Here is a 27,699-nt window from a genome sequence, read left to right as displayed (position 1 = left end):
AATGACTGCCACCTCTCCAGATTCAAAGGAGGTCTCGAAACTTGACATCAGGCTCAACCTGACGCTGTTGACTGGCTACGGAAGAAAGGCAAACGCTAGAAGAAGCAGCAGCAATGAGTCTGCAGCTGTTTTGAGGAAGTTGTGACTGTTACTAAGGGTCAAGTGGTGGCGTGCCTGAGCGAGCGCACATGTTACAATGCACAAGGACCAGGGTTGGAGTCCCCGTCCTCACCAATGGGGAAAGCTTCACAAGTAGTGAAGCAGGAATGCTGGTGTCTCTGTCTCTTTCCCTCTCTATCTCCCCCTTCCCTCTCAATTTCTGGCTGTCCCTATCCAATAAACAAAGTTCATTAAAAAATGTTATTAAAGTAATGCTCATTTACAGCATTCTGGAAGTTTCAGGTGTAAAGCAGGATACGTACTTTGACGTTGGCCTGTGTCACATTTGCCTACCTTTCCTCGTGTCTTTTCCAGTGACCATCACTTTGTTTTCTTTTTTTTTCTTTTAATATTTATTCCCTCTTTGTTTTATTGTTGTAGTTATTAATGCTGTTGTTGTTTTGAATAGGACAGAGAAATGAAGAGAGGAGGGGAAGACAGAGAGAGGGACGGGGAGAGAGACAGCTGCAGACCTGCTTCACCGCCTGTGAAGCGACTCCCCTGCAGGTGGGGAGCCGGGGGCTGGAACCAGGATCCTTCTGCCAGTCATTGCGCTGAGTGCGCTTAATCCGTTGTGCTACCACCCGACTCCCAACATCATTTTGTTTTCATAATTGAAGAGTTGTTTTTTTTCTCATTTTTTTCACAGTATCATATTTTAACATCAGTTATCCATTATCTCATGTGTCTGACTTCACCTTTTCATTTGATCTCTACTGGTAACAAAAATCAATGGTCATAGTGAACTTTACTCTGTGGATTTAATGATTGTAACTTGAAGTTTAAATTTTTACCCTTTTCTCATGGGGTCCAAGTTAATTATTATGCTGCTGCTATTGTTGTCCTTACTGGTTATCATATTCTTCTTCACCTCTGGCATAATACATGTTATCTGTTAATGTAGTTATGGTATGTTGGTAACATTAAAATATCTTAAATGAAATGTAAGTCTTGCTACAAAGAGACTTACATGTAAATAATTAACTTTTTCATCAAGGAAATGTGTACTTACTGAGGAATTCTTAGCGCTTTAAAATCATTAAAGATCTCTCTTAGGCATTCCATTGAAGATGAGATCGAAAGACTTGCTTTTTATCATCATATTCATCATCTCAGGAAAGCTCAATGCAGAAGGTAAAATTAATTCTTAATGTTCTTTGTTCTCTAAGATTCATGAAGAAGCAGTCTAACAATAATTTAAATTGGATTTGTAATATACTTTTTTGATTTGGCTATATCAATTTTATTTTAAAATACCTTTTACTTATAAGTATAATTTGTTGTGATATTTAGACTTTTCCCTTTGACAAATTAGTAAACTAACATTTTAGTAATATAAATTAGAAAAGCAAAGCAAGACAGAAACCCTTTGTATGTCTAGGTTCTGTAGGTAGGATAAGAGACGAGAATAAAGTTAACATTACTTTGAATGTTTAGAAATTATGTTAATTTTAATTCTAAATTCAAGCTAGTATTCATTCTTAACACTGCAAAACCGTACAAGTTTAATCCTGTGATCATAAAGCATGGCTTGATGGCATTAACGTGGACTATTTTAAAGATATAACTATATATGATCAGCAAGATTTATGATTCTCAGGATATTCATTTTTTTAATCTTCATGATTTATTCATTGGTTGAAATCATGAATTATTGACTAGTAGAAGGACTGATTGCAAAAGCAAAAACATTTTTGAGTATGAATGGAAGTTCTTTTAATAACTGTGTGGAACACTTCTTCTTCTAGCATTTGCCCTTCTTCCGTAGCCAGTCAACAGCGTCAGGTTGAGCCTGATGTAAAGTTTCGAGACCTCCTTTGAATCTGGAGAAGTGGCAGTCGTTGACTATGTGGGTTAGTCTGTCTGTAGCCGCAGGGGCAGTTCGGGTCGTCTCTGGCTCCCCAGCGATGGAACATAGCGGCGGCGCACCGGCCATGGCCTGTTCGATAGCGATTGAGGAGGGCCCAATCATAACGTGCTAGGTCAAAGCCGGTTGATGCTTGCAGGGGTCTGTGATGAGGTGTTTGTTCTTTACCTAGCGGAACACTGATATAAAGAAGAACTTCCCAGAAAATTTCTACCTGTGGACTCCTTGCCTAACAACTCAATATGAGCTCAATATGAGCTTAATGTAGGAGAGAGGCAGGCGTTGTACAAGGGTGGGTGATTTGGGAACAGTTATCACTGGTATCAGGCTGGAGGGACAAGAAATCAAATAGAAAAGTATGTGCCAGTAAAAGTGAATATGCAAAGAAGTGAATATGCAATAAGACTTTTAAAAAACAAATACCATGGGCCAGGCGGTCACATACCTTGCTAAGTGCACACATTACAGGGCACAAGGACCCAGGTTCAAGCCCCTGGTCCCCACTTGCAGTGGGGAAGCTTCAAGAGTGATGAATCAGTGATGCAGACATTTCTCTTTATCTCTCTCCATCTCTTTCTCTCCTCCTCCCTCCTCAATTTCTCTCTGTCTCTATCCAATAATAAATAAATAAAAATAATTTAAAAACACCTCAGAGGCTTTGTTAAAATAAAACATTGTTCTGGCTGTAATTGTCTTTTAGTTGAACAGTTTACTATACATTTTCTACCAACCACAAAAGGGGTCTGCAATTAAAATTATAAAAATGAAATAAAAGTCCATCATATTTAATACATTTAAGTTTACACAAAGATAAGATTTATATGTATAGTTTCATTTCTTTTTTGTTTGTTTAAATAAGGAAAACCCAGTTGATTTAATTTTTTCTGCCATGAAAACATTGCAATACTCATTTTGTACATCACTAATAAAAATATTGCAATATTATAGGCAAATTTTAACTATTACATGATTATATTTGCTTCACACAAACAAAAATGAAAGCTTCTTGGAGACAGACAATGAAAAAAGAGACACATCTGCAGCTATGCTTCACCATTTGTGAAGCTTCCCCCCTACCAGTAAGAACCAGGGCCTATGCCCAGCGTCCTTGTACATTATTACATGTTCACTCAGCCAGGTGTGTGCCCTGTCCTATTATTTCTTCTTGATATCCCCTTGTTCCCGCTCTGATACCAGTATCTTCCCTTATCTATTTGAGAATATTCATTATACAGACTTGAAGTTCCTTTTATTTCCCTTAAGATTGATTTATTTATCCATGAGAGATTGAGGAAATATCCAGAACATCATTCTGGCATATGCGATTCTGGGGATCAAACTCGGGACCTCATGCTTGAGAGTCCAATGTCTTATCCACTGAGCTACCTTCCAGACCACCAGACTTAGAAATTGTTTTTTGTTTAGAAATTATTTGTTTTTGTTTATTTGCTTTCTTGAAGACTTGAAATTCTTGATCTATCTGCTCCACTAGTTGAGCTCCATGTGGTAGTGACGGCCCAGTTCTTTACTTTCTTGGACGACGACTGTGTTCCTCACATTTCTTATTATTCTTTCCTGATGAAGCCCTGAACCCCCAGGATACATCAGCTGTCTTGACATCGTGCTTTTCCAACAGAAGTTAGAATAACCTCAGGACAGCGGGACTTTGAAGTCTCAACCTAGGATCGGCCACCCTTTTGCTGCCCCACCCTGACAAGCAACTGTTCCCTCAGGGAACCTCTTATGTGTCCCCCATAGCACAGCTGTGAAGAGTCTCCTCACTGCAAATCCCTGGTGCCATGAACAGTGAATGTGGGAGAATTGTCAGGGACCAGAGAACCTCTTCATCAGACTCTGGGAATTTATGGTCCTTATCATTCCTTACTTACTCTTCTCTCTTGGCAGTAGTAAAATAGGCTGATTGCCCACGGAATCAAAGACATTAGCCACACAGGCTCCAAGTTTGCTTCCACCCCAGCCAGCTGCTTCCTGCTAGCATACCCTCAGGGCTGCCTAAGTATTTCTCTCCCTGCGGAGCTGGGTGTGGTGCACCTTATTGAGCACAGATGTATTACCATGCACAAGGATCAGGGTTCAAGCTCCTGGTAGCCCCCTGCAGGGGAAAGCTTCACAAGCAGTGATGCAGATATCTCTTTCTCTCTGTAACCCTCTCTATCTCCTCCTCCCCTCTCAATTTATCTCTGTTCTATCAAATAAAACTAACGAAATATTTGTAAAAAGAATTTCTCTCCCCCTCACCCCTGTTAAAGATGTTAAATTCTCCAATATGAAGATAGATTTTTTTTTTTTTTGCCTCTGGGGTTATCGCTGGGGCTCAGTGCCTGCACTATGAATCCACTGCTCCTGGCGGCTACTCCAGGTAGCTACAAGGTGCAGGCTCTGAGCTCCAGTGATAACCCTGGAGGCAAAAAAAAAAAAAAAAAAAAGTTTAGGAAAAATAAAGTCTTATGAGGGAGCCAGGTGGTAACACACCTGGTTGAGTGCAAATGTGACAATGTGCAAGGACCTGGGTTCAAGTCGCCAGTCCCCACTGGTAAAGCAAGTGCTGTAGGTGTCTCTATTTCCCCCCTCTTTTCCCCTCCTTGTTTTGATTTCTAGCAGTCTATATCCAATAAATAAATAGAGATAATAAAAAATTTACCCAAAAAAAGTCTTATTAGAGCCAACAAAATAGCTCACTTGGCTAGTGTGCTGCTTTGTCATGTGCCTGACCCAGGTTCAAGCCCAGATCCAGTTCCACCTCATTGAATGAAGCTTTGGTGCTGTGGTCTCTTTCACTCTGACTCTCTGTCTCTATCTTAAAAAAAAAAAAAAAAAGTTCTAGGTGAAATATCTATACCCACAATTTAAAAATAGTATACCATTTAATTTCTTTCCTTTCCTCTTCCCTTCTTCCTTTCTTTCCTTTTTTTTTTTTTTTAACTCAGAGAAAGACCTGAATACCACACTAGCATTTTATGAGGTATGGGGAATCAAACCCAGGGCCTAGGCAGTTAAGGCTTATGCTCTATTACTGAGCCATTATCCTAGCTTCTGTAAACACTTTTGACCTTAAAAATGTATTTGCTTGAGCACAGTGGTTTTAGATAGTTTGTTTTTTCCCCCTTTTCACTCATCTATTTTATTTGTTCATTTCAGAGAAACCCTGTGGTCTTCCCAATGTGGAAAACGGAAGGATTGCCCCATTTTACTACAGTTTTAAAAATTACTACTTTCCAATGGGTATAGACAAAAAGTTATCATTTTCCTGCTTGCCTGGTTATACAACAAGAGCTGGGAAACAAGAGGAGCAAACTGTGTGCACAGAGGGAGGCTGGTCTCCAGAGCCAAGGTGCTTCAGTAAGTCAGCATGTTGTGTCAGTATGTCAGTACTTCAGTAAGTCAGCAGGTTGTGTCAGCCCCAGTCAGTCAGTTAGAAAAATAAAGATCCAGGACTGGGTGGTAGCACACTTGGTTGAGCGCACATGTTACAGTGCTCAAAGACCCAGGTTCAAGCCCCCAGTCCCCACCTGCAGAGGGAAAGCTTTGCAAGTGTTGAAGTAGGGCTTCAGGTCTCTCTCTTTCTCTCTCCCTTTCTATATCCCCTACCCTCTCGATTTCTGGCTGTCTTTATCCAGTAAATAAAGATAATTTTTAAAAAAATAAAGAAAAAAATCCAATAAAATGTGCCAGGTATTTATTTATTTTATTTATTTTTACTTTTTTCACATAGCAATACAGCCCCCACTGGGTCCTCTGTCATGCTTTTCCAGGACCTGTACTCTCCCCATGCCAGGTTTTTAAACCCTTTTGGCAGATAATAACAAAATTATTGGTTTTTTTTTTTCATATATAGCCATCTGAAATTCTGTTTCTCATTACAATGTTTTTTTCTTTATTTGCTTTTAGTAAAACCCTGTGGAGCCAATAAGGCTAATTGCTGAAATTATTATTGATTACATTGCCAGTCACAGAAATGTAATTGAGTTCTTTTTTTTTTTGTTGTTTAATTTATTTGTAAAATAAAAAATATCAACAAGACCATAGGATAAGAGGGGTACACACTTTCTACCACCAGAGTTTTGTATCCCATCCCCTCTCTTGAAAGCTTTCCTATTCTTTATCCCTCTGGGAGCATGGGGCCAGGGTCTTTATGGGGTGCAGAATTGAGTTATTTTAAGTTGAGAAATTTCTACAAATAACTGTAGAAAGCTCCAAAAAAATGTTTGACACTGGGGGCCATGTGGTGGTGCACCTGGTTGAGTGCATGTTACAGCGCGCAAGGACCAGGGTTCAAGCCTTCCGTCCCCACCTGCAGGGGGAAAGCTTTACAAGTGGTGGAGCAGGGCTGCAGGTGTCTCTCTGTCTCTCTCCTTCTCTATCTCCTCCTTCCTTCTCAATTTCTGGCTGTTTCTATCCAAAAAATAAATAAAGATAATAAAAAAAATTTTAATGTTTGACACTGGCCTTAGGAAGAATACGATTGTGATTGTAGCATCTTATCATTCAAAGACCTCATCTCTTCATTGTGTGTCCAGTTTGAATATTGCCAGTAGTGCTACCATGAACAGAGGTGTTCATAGGTCTCCTAGATAAATGTTTTTGTGTTCTTTAGATAGAAGCCTAGGTGAAAAATTGCCAGAATGTGTAGTAAGACTGAGCACACATTAAAATGCTGGACTTTTACTATAAACATGGAATATAGATTAATAAATAAATTTCATTCACAACTAGAGTTTTAAAATGAATGACATGTCTTAGGTTTATCAATTCTTTTAGGATGGAGGTAAAAAAAGAAAGAAAGAAAGAAAGAAAGAAAGAAAGAAAGAAAGAAAGAAAGAAAGAAAGAAACCAGAATAGGAACCAGGAGAGAACTTACATTTAGCACTGCTAAGAACTTACATTTAGCACTGCTAAGAACTTACATTTAGCACTCCCTCATGGGAGCCTGTCCCACCACTGACTGGGAAGTGACTTCCATACTCTAAGCCCAAATTTTTCTTCTAGAAAGTGAGTACAGTAGTGCTGCTTCACTGACATAGTCCTTCAAGTCCTGTATATCTTGCGAAGTGTTTTGTTAGGAGGGACCAATAATGGGACTTTTTGTTCTGTTTTGGTTTTTTTTGCCTCCAGGGTTATTGCTGGGGCTCCGTGCCTGTACCACTAATCCACCGCTCCTGGAGGCCATTTTTTTCCCCTTTGTTGCCCTTGTCTTATTGTCGTTGTGGTTATTATTATTGTTGTTATTGATGTCATTGTTGTTGGATAAGAGAGAGAGAAATGGAGAGAGGAGGGGAAGAAAAGAAGGGGAGAGAAAGATAGACACCTGCAGACCAGCTTCACTGCTCGTGAAGCGACCCGCACTTCCTGGTCAGTGGTGGAACAGGATCCCATGGGGGATCTGACGGTAGCAGTGCTAAACCGCGATCCTCGCTCTGGTCCTTGTACTTTGCGCCATATGCTCTTAACCTACTGCGCTACAGCCCAACCACCAATAATGGAGCTTTCAAGTATGGTAGATAGAAGCCCATGTAATGCTAAGGTAAATACTTTAGCTCTAACCATTTGGATATGTTTTGCAATCTTTACTAAAAATAAAAAAAATTAAAAAAAGGAAGGAAGAAAGAAAGAAAAAACACAACTTAATAGCCTTGAGTGACATGGCTAAATTCAATTCCAGGCTGAATGAACTGGCCTTGGAATCTTTTCTAGACAATTAGGTAGTCCTGTTTGCTAAATACAAATGAGCTGTTCACACGCAAAATTATTTAAGAATCCATAAGGTAGATATGTGGATTATGTGGGTCTACCACAACTTTTACATGTTAAGTGTACTGTGTTATTATATACGGCCCAGTTAAAATAAAAAAAAAGAAAAGAAATTCCTCCAGTTGCCACTAAAGACAGTTTGTGAGGAAGCTCCGGATGTATTTCCTGAAAGTAGGTGTGGTAAGGATAGGAATGTAAATATGCACTGGACTAAGTAAAAGAGAATTATAGTGCCAAGTTTTAGAGAAATTTGATGCAGAATATGAAGCATATTTCCAGAATAAAATTAAATCAATGAATTATAGAAGGAAATCTTTTTTTCTCTCTCTCTTCAATTCCAGTTACTGGTCTTCTGTAGTCATTCCAAGAATAATAAAGTTTTGTCTTAATATTTCTAGTTTAATTTCACTGAGTAAGTAAGGACTTTTTTTTCCCTACAGAAAAATGTGCTAAGCCCGACCTGAGAAATGGTTACATCACTGATGTTAAACTGCTGTACACAGTTGAAGAGAGCATGCGCTACGGTTGTGCCTCAGGATACAAAACCACTGGAGGACAGGCTGAGGAGCTGATTCAGTGTCTTGCTGATGGCTGGTCTTCTCAACCAGCCTGTAGAAAGGAACATGGTAGGTTGCTACAAATTATTTCCTAAAATTAAAGTTAAGCGTTTGTGAGGCTAATACTTTCTTATATTGTTTTTTTTTCTTTTTTTTTAAATATTTTATTTTTATTTATTTATTCCCTTTTGTTGCCCTTGTTTTATTGTTGTAGTTATTATTGTTGTTGTCGTCGTTGTTGGATAGGACAGAGAGAAACGGAGAGAGGAGGGGAAGACAGAGAGGAGGAGAGAAAGATAGACACCTGCAGACCTGCTTCACCTCCTGTGAAGCGACTCCCCTGCAGGTGGGGAGCCGGGGTTCGAACCGGGATCTTTATGCCGGTCCTTGTGCTTTGCGCCACCTGCGCTTAACCCGCTGCGCTACAGTTTTTTTTTTTTTATTTTCTTAACTGAGTTTTCATGACATCTGCAAATGTAAGAAGCTGAGATGGCATTGTTTGTCTAAAATTTTAAGTATTTGCCTAATGCAAACAACCTCAATTTCCATGACATACCTAATCCAGTAGATCCTACTTTACACAAATAACAGCTAGAGTATAATTAAATAAATAATAGTTTACTAAAGAAAAGGAGCTTTGGGAGTCTGGCGGTAGCGCAGCGGGTTAAGCACAGGTGGCGCAAAGCACAAGGACTGGCCTAAGGATCCTGGTTCGTGCCCCTGGCTCCCCACCTGCAGGAGGTGTTGCTTCACAGGCAGTGAAGCAGGTCTGCAGGTGTCTTTTTCTCCCCATCTCTGTCTTCCCCTCCTCTCTCCATTTCTCTCTGTCTTATCCAACAACAATATCAATAACAACAACAATAATAACTACAGCAATAAAACAAGAACAACAAAAGGGAATAAAGAAATATAAATAAAAGAAAAGGAGCTTTGATTTAAAAAATTAATCCAATAATATCTTGTTAGCTGTAAGTTAAACTATACAAATCCACTGTTGGCACAAAATTTAAAAATTGTTATGCACAAGCCATCAGTTAAAGAGTGGTGTTTGGTTAAGTATCCAAATCTGGAATTTTAAGAAGACTGGTGACACTAAGTCACAACATGTATGAGAGAAAGGCAAAGCTTTTGACTGTTTCTGGACTGCCAAGTGTTGATCCTGCCACAGGGTCTTCACACTGAATAAAAATACAATTTGATATTCTGGGTTTGGAAGTTTATGAAAAGATAATAAATAAATAAAACCACTCTTTTTTTTTTTTTTTTCTTTAGAAACATGCTTGGCCCCTGAATTACATTATGGCAATTACACCTCGGCACAGAGAACGTTCAAGGTGAAGGACAAAGTTCAGTATGAATGTGCTCCTGGCTACTACACCGCTGGAGGAAAGAAGACAGAGGAGGCAGAATGTCACACATACGGATGGTCCCTTATACCACAATGCGCCAGTAGGTGCTCATTTTGAAAACAGTCTACTTTCACTCTGAACATCCCCTCCCTACAGAAGTACATGCAAACTGTAAACCGCCATGCTAATTATGTTCCACTTTTTGTACTTTTTTTTTTTTTGGCTTTTTTTTGTTTCGATCATTTAGAGCACTCAGATAAGGAAGATTTATTTTAACTTGGTTAATTACATTGAAATAGGACTAGTGCTATTTAATAACGATATGAGTCAACAAGCCATTACTAGCAACAATATGGAAACTACACTAATTTTATTCTCTGCGTGGCATGTAAGTAGCATATAAATTCTGTTCTAATGGGAAAAACAACACATCTTTCTACTTTTTTTTTTTTTCAGAGTTAAAATGTTCCTCTCTGAGGTTAATAGAAAACGGCTATTTTCATCCCATAAAGCAGACTTATGAAGAAGGAGATGTAGTTCAATTTTCCTGTCATGAAAATTATTATCTAAGTGGATCTGACTTAATTCAGTGCTATAACTTTGGCTGGTACCCAGAACCTCCTGTATGTGAAGGTAATTTTTTTTTATTTCAAAGTACACAAATAGATGTCATGTCTTACTTAATCAGTTTGATTTCTATGAGTTCTAAAAAATATGTTTAGTGATACATAGTTCTTGTTTTCGATATTTTTCTTTGAAATAAATAATTACCTTTTAAACCAGTGCTCACTATTCAGAAATCTTTAATAACTTAATCTGAAGAAATCTCAAATTTTGTGTTAGTTTCTAGGATATATATATATATATATTTTTTTTAAATATCTTTATTTACTGGACAGAGACAGCCAGAAATTGAGAGGGAAGGGGATGGTAGAGATGGGAGACAGACAGCGAGACACGTGCAACACTGCTTCACCACTTATAAAGCTTTCCCTCTGCAGATGGGGACTGGGACCTGGAACCCAGGTTCTTGTGCATTGTGACATGTGTGCTCAACCAGGTTTGCCACCACCCAGCCCCAAATTTATTTATTTATTTATTTTTTAATCTCTTATTTAAACCTGGCCTTCACCGTACTGAAGGATGCATAAGTGTTGCGCTTTCTTCTTTCTTGCTCTACCTCTCTGTCTTATCTGGAAAAAAAAAAAAAAACTCTTCCTGTCAATTTGAGATTTTCTATTATAACAGATGACTTTTCTTACTGAGAATTACTGGATCCAATCCACCCATCCTCGCTGGCAACTTTGTGAGGGTATTTCTTGTTTGATCACATATGTCATGCTATGAAATGCAATCTATGATATAATAGGGCAGAGAGAACAGAAAATGCAGCAGTGTCCTGTCCAGAGAGAGAAAGGAACAATGAGGTAATTTAGCGAGAGCAGCCCTGAAATTCAATGGCTGTGATTATTTCTATTACTGGATGAGTTCAGCAGGTTAAGGATTGCCTGGTAAAAGGCAGCAGTTCAGCAATCATTTAAACACACCCACAATGTGATCTGGAGTCTGTCCTAGTTTAGCAGAGAAAAGTGTTTTTGTACCAGCCTTCACACCAGGTAATGGAAACTTGGACTAAAAAGATAAAGAGGAATTTGAGGATTGGGAGGCAAAGGGACTTGATAGTCTCTATTTTTCCTGTAATTTAGGAAATCATTTGATGGAGGAACTTGAGAGAGTGTTAAAAGATCTGAAATAGGAGCTAGGATGAATGGGAGGGAGATGACTCGGAGCATACAGTGGGAATGTCCAAAATTATAATAACTCTTAAGTACACTGGACAATAACTTTAATTTTTTAAAATTTCCACTTGTGTTGAACATCCTTATTATTACAGTAGAGGGGAATATTTTAAGAAAATTGTCAAGGGATCTGGGTAGTGACACACCCAGATAGACACATATGTTACAACATGCAAGGACCTGGGTTTAAACTTCGGGCTCCCTCCCGCACAGGGGCAGCTCCCTGAGTGATGATGCAATGTTGCAGGTGTCTCTCTTTCTCTCCCCCTTTCTACCTCCCCCTTCCCTCTCAATTTCTCTTTGTCTCTATCAAATAAAATACCGCCCCCCCCCAAAAAAAAAAGGTCATCAGAAGTGGTGGATCTATCATGCAGGCACTAAGTCCCAGTGATAACCTGGTGTCAATAAAAAATTTAAAAACAAACAGTGGCAGCTCTACCTAAAGCCTGTTTTGCTCACTGTAGCTCCCCTCTCCATCCAAATGAATAAGCAGGACAACATGTCCATGATTTTTCTAGTCATTAGGTGGAGGACAGGCAGTGTAGCACCACCCAAGAAAAGACATCCAAGCAGGAGTAAATAGTTTAATGGTTATGCAAAGAGACTTTCATGCCTGAGGCTCTAAAGTCCCAGGTTCAATTCTCTGTACCACCATAAATCAGAACTAAGCAGTGCTTAAAAAAAAAAGAAAGAAAGAAAGAAAAAAGAAAAGGAAGAAAACCTGACATCCATGTCCTCCTAATCCTTGAAACTACTGAATATTAGCCTATCATATCAAAAGGGACTTTCCAGTTGTGATTGAATTAAAGCTCTTGAGGTGGGGATATTATCTGAATTTATCCTGGTGGAACTGTAATGTAGTCACAAGTGTTTTTTATGAGAAAGATAGTTTTAAGTATAAAAGAGAAAGCAAGATCTGTGGCAAATGGATCTTGTGGCAGTAAGTTGGAGATAGAGGGAAGGGTTTATGGGTTATAGGCTGCATTAAAATACAGAGTAATGTATTATTTTCTAAAAAAAAAAAAAAATCAGGAGGAATATACTTCTAGTAATACCTTGATTTTACCCTAGTGAAACCAATTACTGATTTTTGGCTTCCAGAACTGTAGAAGAATAAAATCATGGGGCTTTAAACAGCTAAATTATGATGATGTCAAAACACCAATAAGAAGCTAATACAACCAGCATTACAGAGGAGTTAAGAACTGTAGATTTTAATTCAGATAGATATGATCTAAACAACAGAATGGACAATAATTTATTTCATAAGTTTTGGTTTCTTCATGACATTGGAATTAAAGAAAGAGTATTTCATTTTTTTTTTTCTACAAGAGCACTCCTCTCGTTTATGATAGTGCTGGAAATTGAACCTGGGAACTCTGGTGGCTCAGGTGTAAAGTCTTTATTTCTTTCTTTATTTTTTATAAAAAAGCAACATTGACAAAACCATAGGATAAGAGGGGTACAACTTCACACAGTCCCCACCATCAGAACTCCGTATGCCATCCCCTCCCCTGATAGCTTTCCTATTCTTTATCCCTCTGGGAGTATGGACCCAAGGTCACTGTGGGATGCAGAAGGTGGAAGGTCTGGTGTTGGTCTGCTTCTAAATTCTGCTTCTAAGACCCCTTCTGTTGCATTGCTTGCACTGTGGTCTATTTACATAATCATTGTTTTGCCCACACTGGTTTAATCCCCACTGGTTTGCGCAGTTTTCCTTCTCCCCGCCCCCTATCCTATGTACTTCCTCTTCCTGACACTTCCGCCTCAGGAGATATATAAGGACAGGAATGTGATTAGAGATAGCTAGCTTGCACTGCATGCCCGCTCCTCAATAAAGATTGAACTGCATCTCACGCAGCCATGAGTCCCTGGTCGTCTCTCTCCCGCTCGCGAAGCTAGACCCGCAGTCTGGCTTCTGTAATTGCTTCTCTTATATGGTCGATCCATACTACCTACTTGTCTCTCTCTTTCCCTAATGGGGCGGGGCTTTTTGCATAACCATTATACCACCTCCCCAACCCATAGAATGATCTTTATTTAACAAAGATATTCTGGGGTTAAAAGAGTTAAGTGCAGAATGTTTAGATTCCATTGATGCTTAACAGGTTTTCTACAAATTTAGCAATGTAAAAATGACACACTGGTGTCAATTCAGTTTCTTTGACTCAGGATTCTGAGCATGGTGTAGCTGGCTCCTCTGCATCCAGGCTTAACAAAGCTGCAATCACAGTGATCAGCTGGGACTGCAGATTCATGTGAGGTTTGACAGGAAGCATCTGCTTTTAAAATTCCCTGTGGTTTTTTTTTTTAGCTTTAACTATTGAATGGAAGAGCTCAGTCTCTTCCTGGCTGCCAGCTGAAAGTAACCCTCTGCTGTTGACATTACAGTCTGACATATTTGGAAACTCACATGTCTCAGAATCAGAAGGGCATAACTAGTATCGCTACACTGGAGGAATGGTAGGAAGAGAGAGTACCTGCCTTGCCATGTGTACTGCCTAGGTTCAAGTCTCCGTACCACGTGGGATTGTCCCCAGCACTGGGGGCAGCTATGGTCTCTCCCTCTTTCTCCATCTCTTTGTCTGAATCCAAAAGCAGCCTGGAAGCAGTTATATCATACATGTGCAAGACCACAACTCATCCATTAAAAAATAGTGTTATGTTACACAACTGTGTGCATGTAATCACTTATATCCATTATCTGGGTTGTATTCTATTGGTTAGAAGCAAGTCACAACTCCTACTTTTGCATAAGCATAATATATGAGGAAGAGAAGATCAAATGATCGGGATCAAAGAGGGTTTCCTAGAATCTGTCTTCCATTTTTATAGCACTTGGTATATCTAATTTGTTTATTAAATCTCAGTTGTTTTTGTAACATATGACTAAATATGCTGACTTTTTTTAACTAGGAAGAAGGAATCGATGTCCTCCTCCACCTCTACCTCTGAATTCCAGAATACAAACTCATTCAACAACTTATCGTCAGGGAGAAATAGTTCGTATAGAGTGTGAACTTAATTTTGAGATACAAGGTTCAGAAGAAATACGTTGTGAAAATGGAAAGTGGACAGAACCTCCAAAATGCATTGGTTAGCAACACCTTGAATGAGCTTCCCCTAAAGCAAAATCTGCCTGTGTGACTAAGTAGTTTCTTCTCTTTCAATTGTCTCTTTTCAGAAGAAAAGGTGAAGACAGCTTGTGAAGACCCCCCCTCCATTGAGAATGGTGCAGCAAACCTACACTCTAAGAATTACTACAATGGGGATAAAGTGACATATGACTGTGAATATGGGTATCATCTTCTTGGATCAAAAGAAATAACTTGTAAACATGGAAAATGGACACTACCCCCTGAGTGTGTTGGTAAGTATGTGACATTGTATAAATATTTCCTTTGTATAAATATTTCCTTCCCCCTCCCCCAAATAACCTATACACTTACAGGAAGAGATCACAGAGTAAATGAGTTAAAACATATTGCTTCTGAACTTGCTCTATTTGTGTGTGTGTGTGTGTGTGTGTGTGTGTGTGTGTGTGAAATCTGTAGAAATTAAGCTAAAAGAGTCAAGAAACTTTAAAATCTTTTTAAAAAAATTTTTTTATGATCTTTAGTTTTTGGATAGAGACAGCCGGAAATGGAAAGGGAAGGGGGTGGTAGAGAAGGGAGAGAGACAGAGAGACACCTGCAGCCCTGCTTCACCACTCGCAAAGCAGGTGGGAATTGGGGGCTCAAACTCCAGTCCTTGCACATTGTGACACGTGCACTCAACCAGGTGCACCACCACCTGGCCCCTTTAAAAAACATTTTAATGTGCACTAGTGCTAGGCTTTCTTGTCTGCCTCTGGTGTCATACCCCACAGTGATTTCTACATTTTATTAGATAACAGCATTTATGTGATATTTTTGTCTTTAGAAAGCAAATAAAGGCGTGTTGGATTAGGTGGCTGATTATGAGTATGATCTTCTTCCCTATATGGTTTACAAAGTTAGAATCAAGCCCTCTGTTCCTGAATTTGGGTCAGTCCTCCTGAGACTAGTTTCACACCAGGGAATGATAAACTCTGTGCCCTTTAGAAACGACTGGAGGTCTTTTGATCTACTGCAGCGTTTACAGGCTTACATTACCATTCCTGATGCGATACCTTTAGGAATCCTTCTCGCTGTTTGATTAGATCCCAGAGAGAGAGCCACAAACATGTTTACCTAGGAAATTGATTGTATAAAAAGAAATCTATTAAAGTCACTAAAGAAATTAACAGAGAAAGACCCTCTGAAGATCAGGGTTGGAAAATAAAATTTTCATGCATAAGATCTGAGGTGAAAAGAAATAAGTAAGTCAAGGCATAAAAATGGATAATGATAAAGGATAGTTTTTAAATTGATCATGATCTTTAAAGAGAGTTGTTTCCCTTTCTATAATATGTATGTATATATTTTAATTTTTTACTAGTGATTTAGTATTGATTTACAAAATTATAAGATAACAGGGGCATAATTCCATACCTTTCCCACCACCAGAGTTGTGTCCCTATTCCCTCTGCCAGAAACCGAATTAGTTCTCCCAAGAGCCCAGATATGAGTTGACTATTTTTTCTATAACTATCAATCTGCATTTATATATATTTGCCCTTTTTCTTTTTTAAGACTATTTATTATTTATTTATTATTGGATAGAGACAGAAATTGAGACGGATGGGGAGATAGAGAGAGACAGAGAGACACCTGCAGCCTTGCTTCATCACTTATGAAGCTTTCCCCCTGAAGGTGGGGACCAGGGGCTTGAACCTAGAACCTTGTGCACTATAATGTGCATGCTTAAGCAGGTGTGCCACCGCCTGGCCCTTGCCCTTTTTTTTTTCTTTCTATGTTCCCGCTTTTTCTTCCTTTCTAAGTTATGCCTTCTACTTCTGAACGTCCTTCCCTGCCCCCTTTTGTTCCCCTCTCCTCTGGGTCCTGATGGAATTGGAGTTCAAAGCCCTCTGGTAATCCTCCCTTAACATTTATCCCTCTGAGAGAATGGACTGAAACCTTTTTTTTTTGTTTTTGCCTCCAGGGTTATTGCCGAGGCTCGGTGCCAGCACTATGAATCCACAGCTCCTGGCAGCCATTTTTCTTTTTCTTTTTTTAAAAAATTTTTTTGGCTAGAACAGAAAGAAATTGAGAGAGGAAGGGAAGATACAGAGGGAAAGAGAAAGAAACCTGTAGACTAGACTTGCTTTAATGCTCGTGAGACATCCCCTGTAGGTGGGGAGTGGGTGCTTGAGCCGGGATTCTTGCGCTGGTCCTAGTGCTTCCTACTATGTGCGTTTAACCGGGTTCACCACCGCCGGCTCCCTATATTGCAATTCTTTTTTTTTTTTTAACATTTTTTAAAATTTTTATTTATTGATAGGAGAGAGAGAAAGAACCAGACACCACTCTGGTACATGTGCTGCCCGGGACTGAACTCAGGATCTCATGCTTGAGAGTCCAATGCCTTATCCACTGCGCCACCTCCCGGACTACCATTGAAATTTTTTATGGGGAGCAGAAGATGGTAGATCTAGCTCCTGTAAGTGCTTCTCCACTGGACATGAGTGTTGGCAGGCCTATGCATACTGCCAACCTGTTTCTATTTTTCTTTCATGGGGTAGGGCTCCACAGAGGTGAGATTCCAGGACATGTTGGTGAGGTCATCTGCCTAGGGAGTTCAGGATGAAATCGCAACTTGGTGGCTGAAATGTTTAATGAACAGACATCATAAAGTAGGGATAGAGCAGATGGGAATAGGGATTTTATATGGGAATAGGGATTTTTAGAGTGGAAAAGAAGGTAGGAAGTCTATTTTAGCTATGTGACTTTGGTAATTTTTGCTGAAGTTTGATAGCTAACCTATAGGTGGACTAAAAATATTGTCTGGGAAGATGGTGTCAGAGATGAGAATAGGACTAGGAAGCTGCATCAGGACAGAGAGTAGTTCCCAAACTTGAAGATAATATATCAATACAATTAACAATTTACCAGGTCGATCTGACCCAGGGGTGGGATGTGTGTGTGTGTGTGTGTGTGTGTGTGCATATCTGAATAGATATTTAGCACAGGAGCCTGTATAACCTCCGAGTCCCTATCAGTCTGACCTCTCAGTTCCTGGTCACAGCTGGGAGCATTCAAGGCTGCAATCATTTCCAGACCAGTCTTCCTTGAGTGGCAGGATAGGATGGCCCACCTTCCTTCCGAGAGTGGGGCAGTGTTTAACACCGGGTAGTTCGTCATGAGGGTACCATCCTGAAGTAGCTCACAAAAGGGCTTATCATGAGGCTCCTAATGGCAATAACCTGTGATGGTGGAGAGAGTCCATCACGTATCTTTTTTTTTTTCCTCCAGAGTTATTGCTGGGGCTTGGTGCCTGCACTACGAATCCACTGCTTCTGGAGGCCATTTTTTCCCATTTTGTTGTCCTTATTGTTATTTTTGCCATTGATGTTGTTATTGGATAGGGCAGAGAGAAATTGAGAGAGGAGGGTAAGACAGAGAGGGGGAGAGAAAGACACCTGCAGACCTGCTTCACTACTTGTGAACCGACTCTCCTGCAGGTGGGGAGCCTGGGGCTCGAACTGGGATCCTTACAGCGGTCCTTGCGCTTAGTGCCACATGTGCTTAATCCGCTGTGCTACCGCCTGGCCCCCTATAACATATATTTTAAGGAACTATATGTCATACTTGCTTCACAAGAAAGAAAAGTGAACAATACACATGCTTGTTCTTAGGAAAGACATTTGGAGTTTATTCTTGTTTAATGTGTGTTAAAACTATTTGTCAGGGCAAGGTAGCTCACTGTGTTAGAGCTTAGTGAAAGTACGTGGAATGTGCATGCCTGAGGCCCTAGAGGTACTAGTTTCAATCCCAGGCACCACCCTATGCCAGAGGTGATTGGTGCTCTTCTTTCTCTCTCTCATAAAATAAAATCTTAAAAAAATAAAAACAAACAAACTTACTTAGAGGCAAGCAGGTAACTCAGTAGAGCACACAATTACTACGTATGAGGGGCTAGGTTTGAGCATCCGACCGACCACAACATAGGAGCACCAGCATGAAGGAGGAAGTCCACAAGCTGTGGAATGGTGCTGTACAGTCTCTTTGTCTCTCACCACCCACTATCTAGAGGAAAGGAAAGAAAAAAGTGGCCATTAAGAGTAGTGGAATCATGGAGGCATTAAGTCCCAGCAATAGCCACAGTAGGAAAGAATATATATGTGTGTGTGTGTGTGTATATATATATATTACATATATATGTATATATATACATATATGTGTGTGTATGTATATCTTACTGTTCGAGACATCTATTAATAGTAATCAGTCATAGAGCATGAATATTAAGGTACTGTAGCATGGGTAACTATACTACATCATTATGGAAGTATAGTGATTGTTGCATATTCTTTTCTTTTTCTTAGAAAATAATGAGAATTGTAGACCTCCAGCTGATATACTCAATGGGGCTGTTATTGGAGGTCCACTGCCACATTACACATCAGGATCCTCAGTGGAATATAGGTGCAATGAATATTACTTACTGAGTGGAGCAAAAGTGTCTAACTGCCAGCAAGGAAAATGGTCACCCCCACCTGTTTGCTTAGGTAAGGTAGAATTTCTAAATTTCACCCAACTTTGTTGGGGTGAAAGTTGACATTTACTGTTGTGGAGCTTAAGAGGTATGTAATGTGTAGATTACCTGACTTTGGGTCAGTCCTACCTGATACTACTTTTCTACCTGGACTCTCTAAGACCTGTACCTTTCTGAGACCTGCCCCCAGTCTCTTGTTTTACTGAAGAGCAGAATTTTTAAATGCTTGCACATTTAAATGTTTTATTGTATAATTTTTATTTTATTGGTATCATTTGTTTTGATAAGAGTATATTGCCAAGTGATTGTCTTATTGTGACTAACTCACATATCCTGTCTTATGTATCTCACATAATAACTAGTTGTTGTTGTTATGATGGGAACACTCGCAATGTATACTCTTAGCAACTTTCAAGTGTATCAGATAATGGTTGTTATAACTGGACACTAGATTTTTATATAACAGAACTCAAATCACTGTGAACTTCTTTTGCCACTACAATTGCATTTTATGTGATTTCCTGTCTTATAGTTGGAAATAATTTTGTATAAACCTTTTCCCAATGTTTTCCCTTTTCATTTATAAGCAAATAATTACCTAGTGTCTAGTATTACCAATAAATTATTTCTAACTCCAGTACTTTTTACATTGTGATACAATGTAGATAACAAAACTTTACCATTTTACTCATTTAAAGTGTAAATGTCAGTAGTGTTGAGTGTACTCACATTTTATTTGTGGTGATGATTACTTTTTGAATTTTTTTCTAGTTGACAATATTCTTTTTTGTCTCTGTTGTATTGCTCACCAAGCTTGGTGAACTTGGCTGAGAGAATCAAGAATCAAGAACTCTGCCTTTGGTTAGGCATTGTGGTAAATTTTTTCCTTGCCTTTACTTTTTTTCTTTTTTGCCTCCAGGGTTATGACTGGGGCTCTGTGCTGGCACTACAAATCCACTACTCCTGGTGGCCATTTTTATTTTTTCATTTTATTGGATAAGACAGAGAGAAATTGAGAGAAGAGGGGGAGACAGAAAGGGAGAGAGATACCTGCAGACTCACTTCATCATTGTGAAGGGACCCCTCTGTAGGTGGGAAGCCAGGACTTGAACCGGAATCCTAGTGCGGGTCCTTGAGCTTCCTACTATGTGCACTTAACCTGGTGTGCCGCTACCCCACCCCCTACTTCCTCACTTGAATAGTCAGTCACCTTTGCTATATCTTGTGAAGATAATAAAATTGTAGTCATTCTAAATATATTTTGCATTTAGGATTGGTATAATTAATGTTTACATTTCAAGTGGAGTACTGTAATCTGAATAATTATCAAAATTAAAATAACTTCAGGAAAATAATATTCACTATTCAAATCTACATATTTGTTGCATTTTTCAACTTTGCTAATCAAACTTTTATTTAAAAATAATAAAACCGGTCATTGCCATTGTAGTGAACTTGTCACATTGAAGTTTATACCAGTAGATAATGCCATGATGGACTTATAAGTTAAAAGAAGTCTTTTTAAATAACTAGCTTTTTGAACTACAAAAGCAAATCATTGCAATTTCTCAAGAATATGCTGTTTACAAGGTACACAATGAACTTCTTTCTTTTCTTTTTCTTTTTTTTTAACCAACATACTGTTCAGTTCTGGCTCATGGTGGTGCAAGGATTGAATCTGGGACTTCAAAGCTTTAGGAATGAGAGTCTCTTTGCATAACCATTATGCTATCTACCCCCGTCCCTCTATTCTTTTTTCTACACACTCTCATAAAATAAATGCTATCAATGGAAAGGCTCTTTTTTTTTTTTCAATCTTTATTTATTTGATAGAAACAGCCAGAAATTGAGAGGAAGGGGGAAATAGAGAGGAAGAGAGACAGAGACACCTGAAGCACTGTTTCAACACTTGTGAAGCTCCCCCTGCAGGTGGGGATGGGGATTGAACCTGGGTTCTTGTGCATTATAAGATGTGTATTCAACCAGATCCTGTCTTTTTTTTTTTTTTAACTTGAATTATGTTGTGAATATGATTGGGTCTAATTCTAAAATACTTATTTTAATACTACATATTACTGCATAATACAGTTATGTCTTAAATAATCACTTTTTGGTGGATGTTTATTGTTTTTATAATCAAACACTACACTAAAGATTTACATTCACTCTACTGGGGTAAATAATAATTTACAATATACTAATTGGCACATATATATAGTATATTTTGTAATTAATTTTCACATTAAAAATATTTATAGTTTATGTTTCAACTTGACTATATTGTCAATTATGTTTTATTTTGTTATCTTTTCAGATTTTCTGAAAAGGAATTCTGGGTCAAAGAGATCTGGAATTTTAATTGTATTTTTGTTAACTGCCAATTTGTCTTTCAGAAAGTTTATTCTAATTAATAACATGGCCATAATGATTAAAATTAGTCATTGTCAAGTTGAATATTTTAATCTGCACATTTTGTTAACTCAGCAATTAAACTCTTTTAATTTCTTAAAATAATTTAAATAGTTTCTATTTCAAGATTTTTACTTTATAAGATAGAAATCACAATAACTTTAGTGATTGCTGACCTAAAACAATACTTTAATGTCTTAAATGAAGTCATTTTCATTTAACATTTAATAGGAATAATAAAGAGGCCTTGATAATTATAATATCATATATAAAATAATGCTTTTGATGCCTGTCATAATTCTTTATTGTAAAAAACATATCGCATCATATTTTTCAAATATAAGTAAGGATGTAAGAGAGCACTTCTGTCTTACAGAGCCTTGTACTGTCCATGTGGAGTACATGAACAGAAATAACATAGAGATGAAGTGGAAATATGAAGGAAAGATCTTACATGGAGACTTAATTGATTTTGTATGTAAACAAGGATATGACTTATCTCCATCAACCTCACAATCTGCATTATCTGTGCAGTGCAATAGAGGTGAGGTGACATATCCTCTATGTATCAGAAAAGGTAAGATGATAGTATTTTCAGTTTCTCACTTGATCAATATTGTCAACAGTGCAACTCTAAGTGAATCGTCACCAACATCCTCTAACCTATAAGATCGGGTATGATCTGATCAATTTCTAGTCAGCCCACATACCCTTATAGAATGACTATACTTGGATCTGTTAATTCCAATAAATTAGTTTTATGAAAGGAGAAATCAAATGTCATAGAAATCTCACTAGGCTATCAGAGGATTGATCATCATCTTGTGGGCAATTAATAATCCTGTCCAAAAATGGTTCTAAGTCAGAGGAATAGCTCACTGGGTTGGGTGTTCATGCTTTGCCACTCACACTGAACAGGTTCAAGTTCAGACACCACATGGGAGTGCCATGGAACTGAGGGAAGTTTCCTCTCTCTCCCTCTCCTTCTCCCTCTCTCTATTAAATTGTAAAAACTGGTGAAATTGCTTGGAAGAATTTTCTCAGGAACCTTGCTCAGACAAAGGCTTGCTGTAATGAAGATTCGCTGTACTCCGTGTACATAGGATCATTATTTTAATCATAAAAAAGGACAAAGAAGACCTACAGAAAGCAAGGCTTCAAGAGGGATTTCAGATGCTGAAAATTTTGGCTAGTTAGAAAGGGAACATGATCTTCTGATAATTTTAAATATGTATTTAAAGATTGTGAGATTCTGTTTGTAGTGTTTACCACTTTATGCTATGAAGACACTTGGATAAATACTTGAAATGTTTAAGAGTTGTTTGAAAATAGTCTTACGTGTTTATATATAAATCATTTATTTCTTAGCAGTTATATGAAATAATGGATGCTTATTAAGTCACTTTTTTGTATACTTTAAAAATATTTTTGCAGAATCTAAAGGAGTGTGTCTATCTCCTCCACTCATTAAAAATGGAGGTATCATTGGGACAACACTAGCCACCTATGAAAATGGTTCCTCCGTAGAATATGGATGTTTAGAACACCATTTCCTACAGGGGGCTAAGGAGTCCTATTGTTTTGATGGAATGTGGTCGACACCACCACTGTGTTTAGGTACGTACTACTAAATGTGCCTCTGCATAGTAAAATAAAGCCCCACAATCTTTACTTTTTGTATTTGAGTTGATGTGGGCATAGTATGTATAGTGCTTATTTTATTACATTTGTGCTATGTTATTAGTGTGTCTATTTAGTCACAAGTTTCTAGTCTTTCCTCTGAATTAAATAGTCAGTTTACTAAATATCTGACTGGGTTAAGCTAGCTTGCAATTTATTTATTGGGGTCTCAACTTTGGCTGTTAGCTTTGTGTTTCCAGAATTTATACTTTATACTAATTTTTATAGATTTGAATTGTCTGGTAAAAGATTCAACTTAACATCTATTATTTTTATTATTTATTATTTATATATTTTTAAATATTTATTTATACCCTTTTGTTGCCCTTGTTGTTTTATTGTTGTGGTTATTATTGTTGTTATTATTGATGCCTCTGTTGTTGGATAGGGCAGAGAGAAATGGAGAGAGGAGGGGAAGACAGAGAAGGGGAGAGAAAGACAGATAACTGCAGACCTGCTTCACTGCCTGTGAAGCGACTCCCCTGCAGGTGGGGAGCCGGGGGCTTGAACTGGGATCCTTACGCTGGTTCTTGTGCTTTGTGCCACCTGCTGTGCTACTACTGGACTCCCTATTTTTATTTTTTATTTTTTTTACCAGAGAACTGATCAGCTGTGGCTTATGGTGCTGCAAGGGATTGAACCTGGGACTTTAGAGCCTCAGGCATGAGAGTCTCTTTGCATAACCATTATGCTACCTACCCACCCCATCTATTAATTTTTTCTTGACCACATTGACCATACTTATTTCTAGTCATTGTCAGTAAATTCCATTATCCAGTTCAACAGTGAACTCATTTTAATTTTCTGGCCTTATTTCATGCTTGTCGTTCTAACACTTGATTTAATATCAGATATACTATATAAGATATTTTAGGAGCATGGGATGGCAGTTGTCATTTTATTGTAGAGAATCCTTATGCCATCTTGTGGCTGATTGTTTGTAGGCTTGGATGCTACCTACACTTGAACTGGCTATTTGTGTTGTTTTCCAATTTTTTTTTTAATCTATCTTCGAGTTACTCTCAACTATACCTATATACTTTGACCCTTCTCTGGTTATGCTAGTTGCGTTTTGCATTCTTGCTCTATCAACAAGCTACTTCTATGCCAGCTTACTCCTTTGGCCTCTATCTCATTTTCTATGCACATAATGAGCTTTGAAATGGGTACATCCCCACTGTGTAAAATGTAGACTACACAGAAAAGTAAAAAGAAAGGTGAACATTAGATATTTTACTTCACCGTGGACTGTAAATTCAGAGGTCCTGCCCAGGGAGAAAGGAAGAGCAGGAAGTAGTGAATCTTGAAGAGCCGAGAGTAGTACTTTTTAGTACTACTAAAGAGCCTCTACTTGTTGCCTCTCTTAGCAAGTCTGGGTCTTGTATGCTGTTTAAGAAGCTACTACTTAAACAGGTAAATAAGGACACAAGCAACCTCATTTTCTGGAGTAATTTTTTATTTGCTATTTTGAAAACATCAATATTTTTTTCGTGGAATGAAAAACAATTTTTTTGGGTGGCCTGAATTTTTGTTTCCTTTTGTTTAATAATGAGAAGAATACAATAAGTTTTAGTGCTTACAATTTTAGGGCGTCAGGCGGTAGAGCAGCGGGTTAAGCGCACATGGTGCAAAGCGCAAGGACTAGGGGTAAGGATCCGGGTTAGAGCCTCTGGCTCCCCACCTGCAGGGGAGTCGCTTCACAAGCAGTGATGCAGGTCTCAGGTGTTTATCCTTCTCTGCCCCTCTGTCTTCCCCTCCTCTCTCCGTTTCTCTCTGTCCTATGCAACAAAGACGACATCAATAACAATAGTAACTACAACAAGGCTACAACAAGGGCAACAAAAGGGTAAAAAAAAAAATGACCTCGAGGAGCAGTGGGTTCATGGTTCAGGCATGGAGCCCCAGCAATAACCCTGGAAGCCAAAAAAAAAAAAAAGAATTTTAAATGTCTTAATTCAATCTTGATATTCATTATTATGGGGTCAAAAGAGAGAACGACTGTCAGCCACTTTGGATTCTATCAGGTCACTCATGAAGTTAGAGCAGATTTGTTTCTATATTTTCATAAAATGTTATCTGTCCAACAGTCAAATAAATAGTTTATTTCATGATTATTTTAGTTAAACTTTCTGAGTTAGTAAAGAAATCTTAAAAAAAAAAAAGCAATTATTTTAGTCAAACTTTCTGAGTTAGTAAAGAAATCTTAAAAAAAAAAAACGATTATTTTAGTTAAACTTTCTGAGTTAGTAAAGAAATCTTTAAAAAAAAAAAAGCGAAAGCAAAGTGATTTGGCAGGGCAATAGATAGCATTTTTACAAATCCAAAGCCACAGAGACAAAACGGGGATACCATTTTCTATCAGCCACGAGTATATTTTCTGACTGGAACGTTAATTCTGTCTTGCTCCTCTAACGTTTGAGAATGTTCAGGTCATCCTGAGTGGCCAACACAATCTCTTTTTTCCAGGTCATACTATGAGGTATCAAGATAATTTTCTTTCTTTCATTTTTTTTTCCTCCAGAGCCTTGTATATTATCTGTTGTTGAGATGGAACAGAATAATTTAATCCTGAAATGGAATTTTGACAATAGACCATATATTCTTCATGGCGAGTATATTGAATTTCTTTGCATGAGAAATTCTTATATAGCTCAGAAATCTACACTTGGATCTGAACTTAGAGTCCAGTGTGAAAGAGGAATATTGAAATATCCAACATGTATTCAAAGTCCAAGGTAATAAAGGCTTGTACCTACACCTGTTTGCTTTTGTTTTAATGTGTATGTATGGGGAGGTCAAAATCATACTCAGAAATTTTATTATTTTAAAATTCCAGAAGTATTAAATATTAAAAGACTTAAACTTTTATGACCATTGTAAAAGGAAAATAATTTTCTTTTATCTTTTTAAACGGAGACAATTCCTAGAACTACTAGTTAATTTAATAAACTGAATGGGTTATCTAAAGCCAAATCAATGTTTGCTATTTAATATTTGTGACATTTTGACAATTGGCTAAGTAATCAACTTGTAAGTGCAAAATTTAAAGTGGGAAAATTAACCTGTATGATCTGAGATAAGATAAAATAATATTTCCCCCAGCCTAGGTTCATGTATAGATACTAAAGTATGGAAATATACTTTTACAATAAATATACTTTTATAATAAAGTATGGAAATATATTTTAATAATATATTTTATAATAAAGTATGGAAATATATTTTTAATAATATATTTTATAATTTATAATTTCATAATATACAATATATTTTAAAATAAAGTATTTATTTTTAATAATATATTTTCAATAATATATTTTATAATAAAGTATTTTAATAATATAGTTTATAATAAAGTATTTTTAATAATATATTTTATAATAAAGTATGTAAATATATTTTTATATTAAATATACTTTTATAATAAAGTATGGAAATATATTTTTCCACTTATAGAAGAACTTATTAATAACAATAAATACAATTAAGGTATTTCTTTAAGGAGCATATTTAATAAGAATTTGGAATCACTTCCTGAAGTGTTTCTTCATACAAGAATTTAAAAATAAGTTTCCCTTTTTATATTTATTTACTCTTTTGTTGCCCTTGTTTTTTATTGTTGTTATAGTTATTATTGTTGTTATTGATGTCATTGTTGGATAGGACAGAGATAAATGGAGAGAGGAGGGGAAGACAGAGGGGGGAGGAAAGACAGACACCTGCAGACCTGCTTCACCGCCTGTGAAGTGACTCTGCTGCAGGTGGGGCGCTGGGGGCTCGAACCGGTATCCTTATGCCGGTCCTTGTGCTTTGTGACACGTGCGCTTAACCCACTGTGCCACCGCCCGACTCCCCGGTGTCTCATTTCTAAAAGAAAAAGAGGTAAATAACTGAGCGGTAGGAGCAGTGGCTTAGCAGTAGGGCATTAGATTTACCATGACTCAAGGCTCATGACTCAACTCCTGGCACCACATATGTCGGCGTTGGAGTGGTTCTCTGGTCTCTCTCTCTCCCTCTCTCTCTCTCTCTCTCTCTCTCTCTCTCGCTCTCTCTCAGGAAAGAAGAAAAATCTTTTTAAAAGAAGTGTTTTAAATGCTGTTTGTGTAGTAAATGACATTAGATATTTTTTGGTATATTATGCCAACTACAAGTACTTGCCTTTGTAGTTAAACTCATGGTTAAAACAATGTGTAATTATACAGATATTGAAGGACTAAGATTGTAACAAATATTTGAGCAGAGATGAAGCTGTCTCACGAATTTCTCTTTCTCTCATCAAGGATGCTGTCTTATCAGGAACCCTTGAGGCCATAGCAGTGGACGGCAGAAATCTTTCCACACATCAAATTCATGAAATTCTTTATAAATTATAATTTTAGAAGAAAAATAATCAGATTTCTAGCCTCTAAGTTTTTACCTTGCTTGAAGTTTTAACTCGTAAATTGTTTATGCTGGATATTTTATTTATAAATAAAGGTAAAAATATGTTGGCTCTA

General features: G+C 37.8%; 1 protein-coding gene across 1 annotated transcript; it reads left to right on the top strand.

The window, feature by feature from the left end:
* Nucleotides 1-1,028: 1,028 nt before the first annotated feature.
* On the top strand, nt 1,029-27,699 carry F13B (coagulation factor XIII B chain). The gene is made up of 12 exons (XM_007539757.3): nt 1,029-1,293; nt 5,186-5,386; nt 8,236-8,421; nt 9,625-9,801; nt 10,158-10,334; nt 14,417-14,596; nt 14,685-14,870; nt 18,945-19,127; nt 21,900-22,100; nt 22,958-23,140; nt 25,725-25,938; nt 27,484-27,699. The coding sequence occupies exons 1-12, from the start codon at nt 1,230-1,232 to the stop codon at nt 27,515-27,517; spliced, it is 1,986 nt and encodes a 661-aa protein (XP_007539819.1). The 5' UTR covers nt 1,029-1,229; the 3' UTR covers nt 27,518-27,699.

Source organism: Erinaceus europaeus, chromosome 19 (genome assembly GCF_950295315.1).
Source record: "Erinaceus europaeus chromosome 19, mEriEur2.1, whole genome shotgun sequence".
Classification (NCBI taxonomy): Eukaryota; Metazoa; Chordata; class Mammalia; order Eulipotyphla; family Erinaceidae; genus Erinaceus; species Erinaceus europaeus.
Note: the sequence above shows the minus strand (reverse complement) of the source record. Positions and strands in the feature narration are given on the sequence as shown.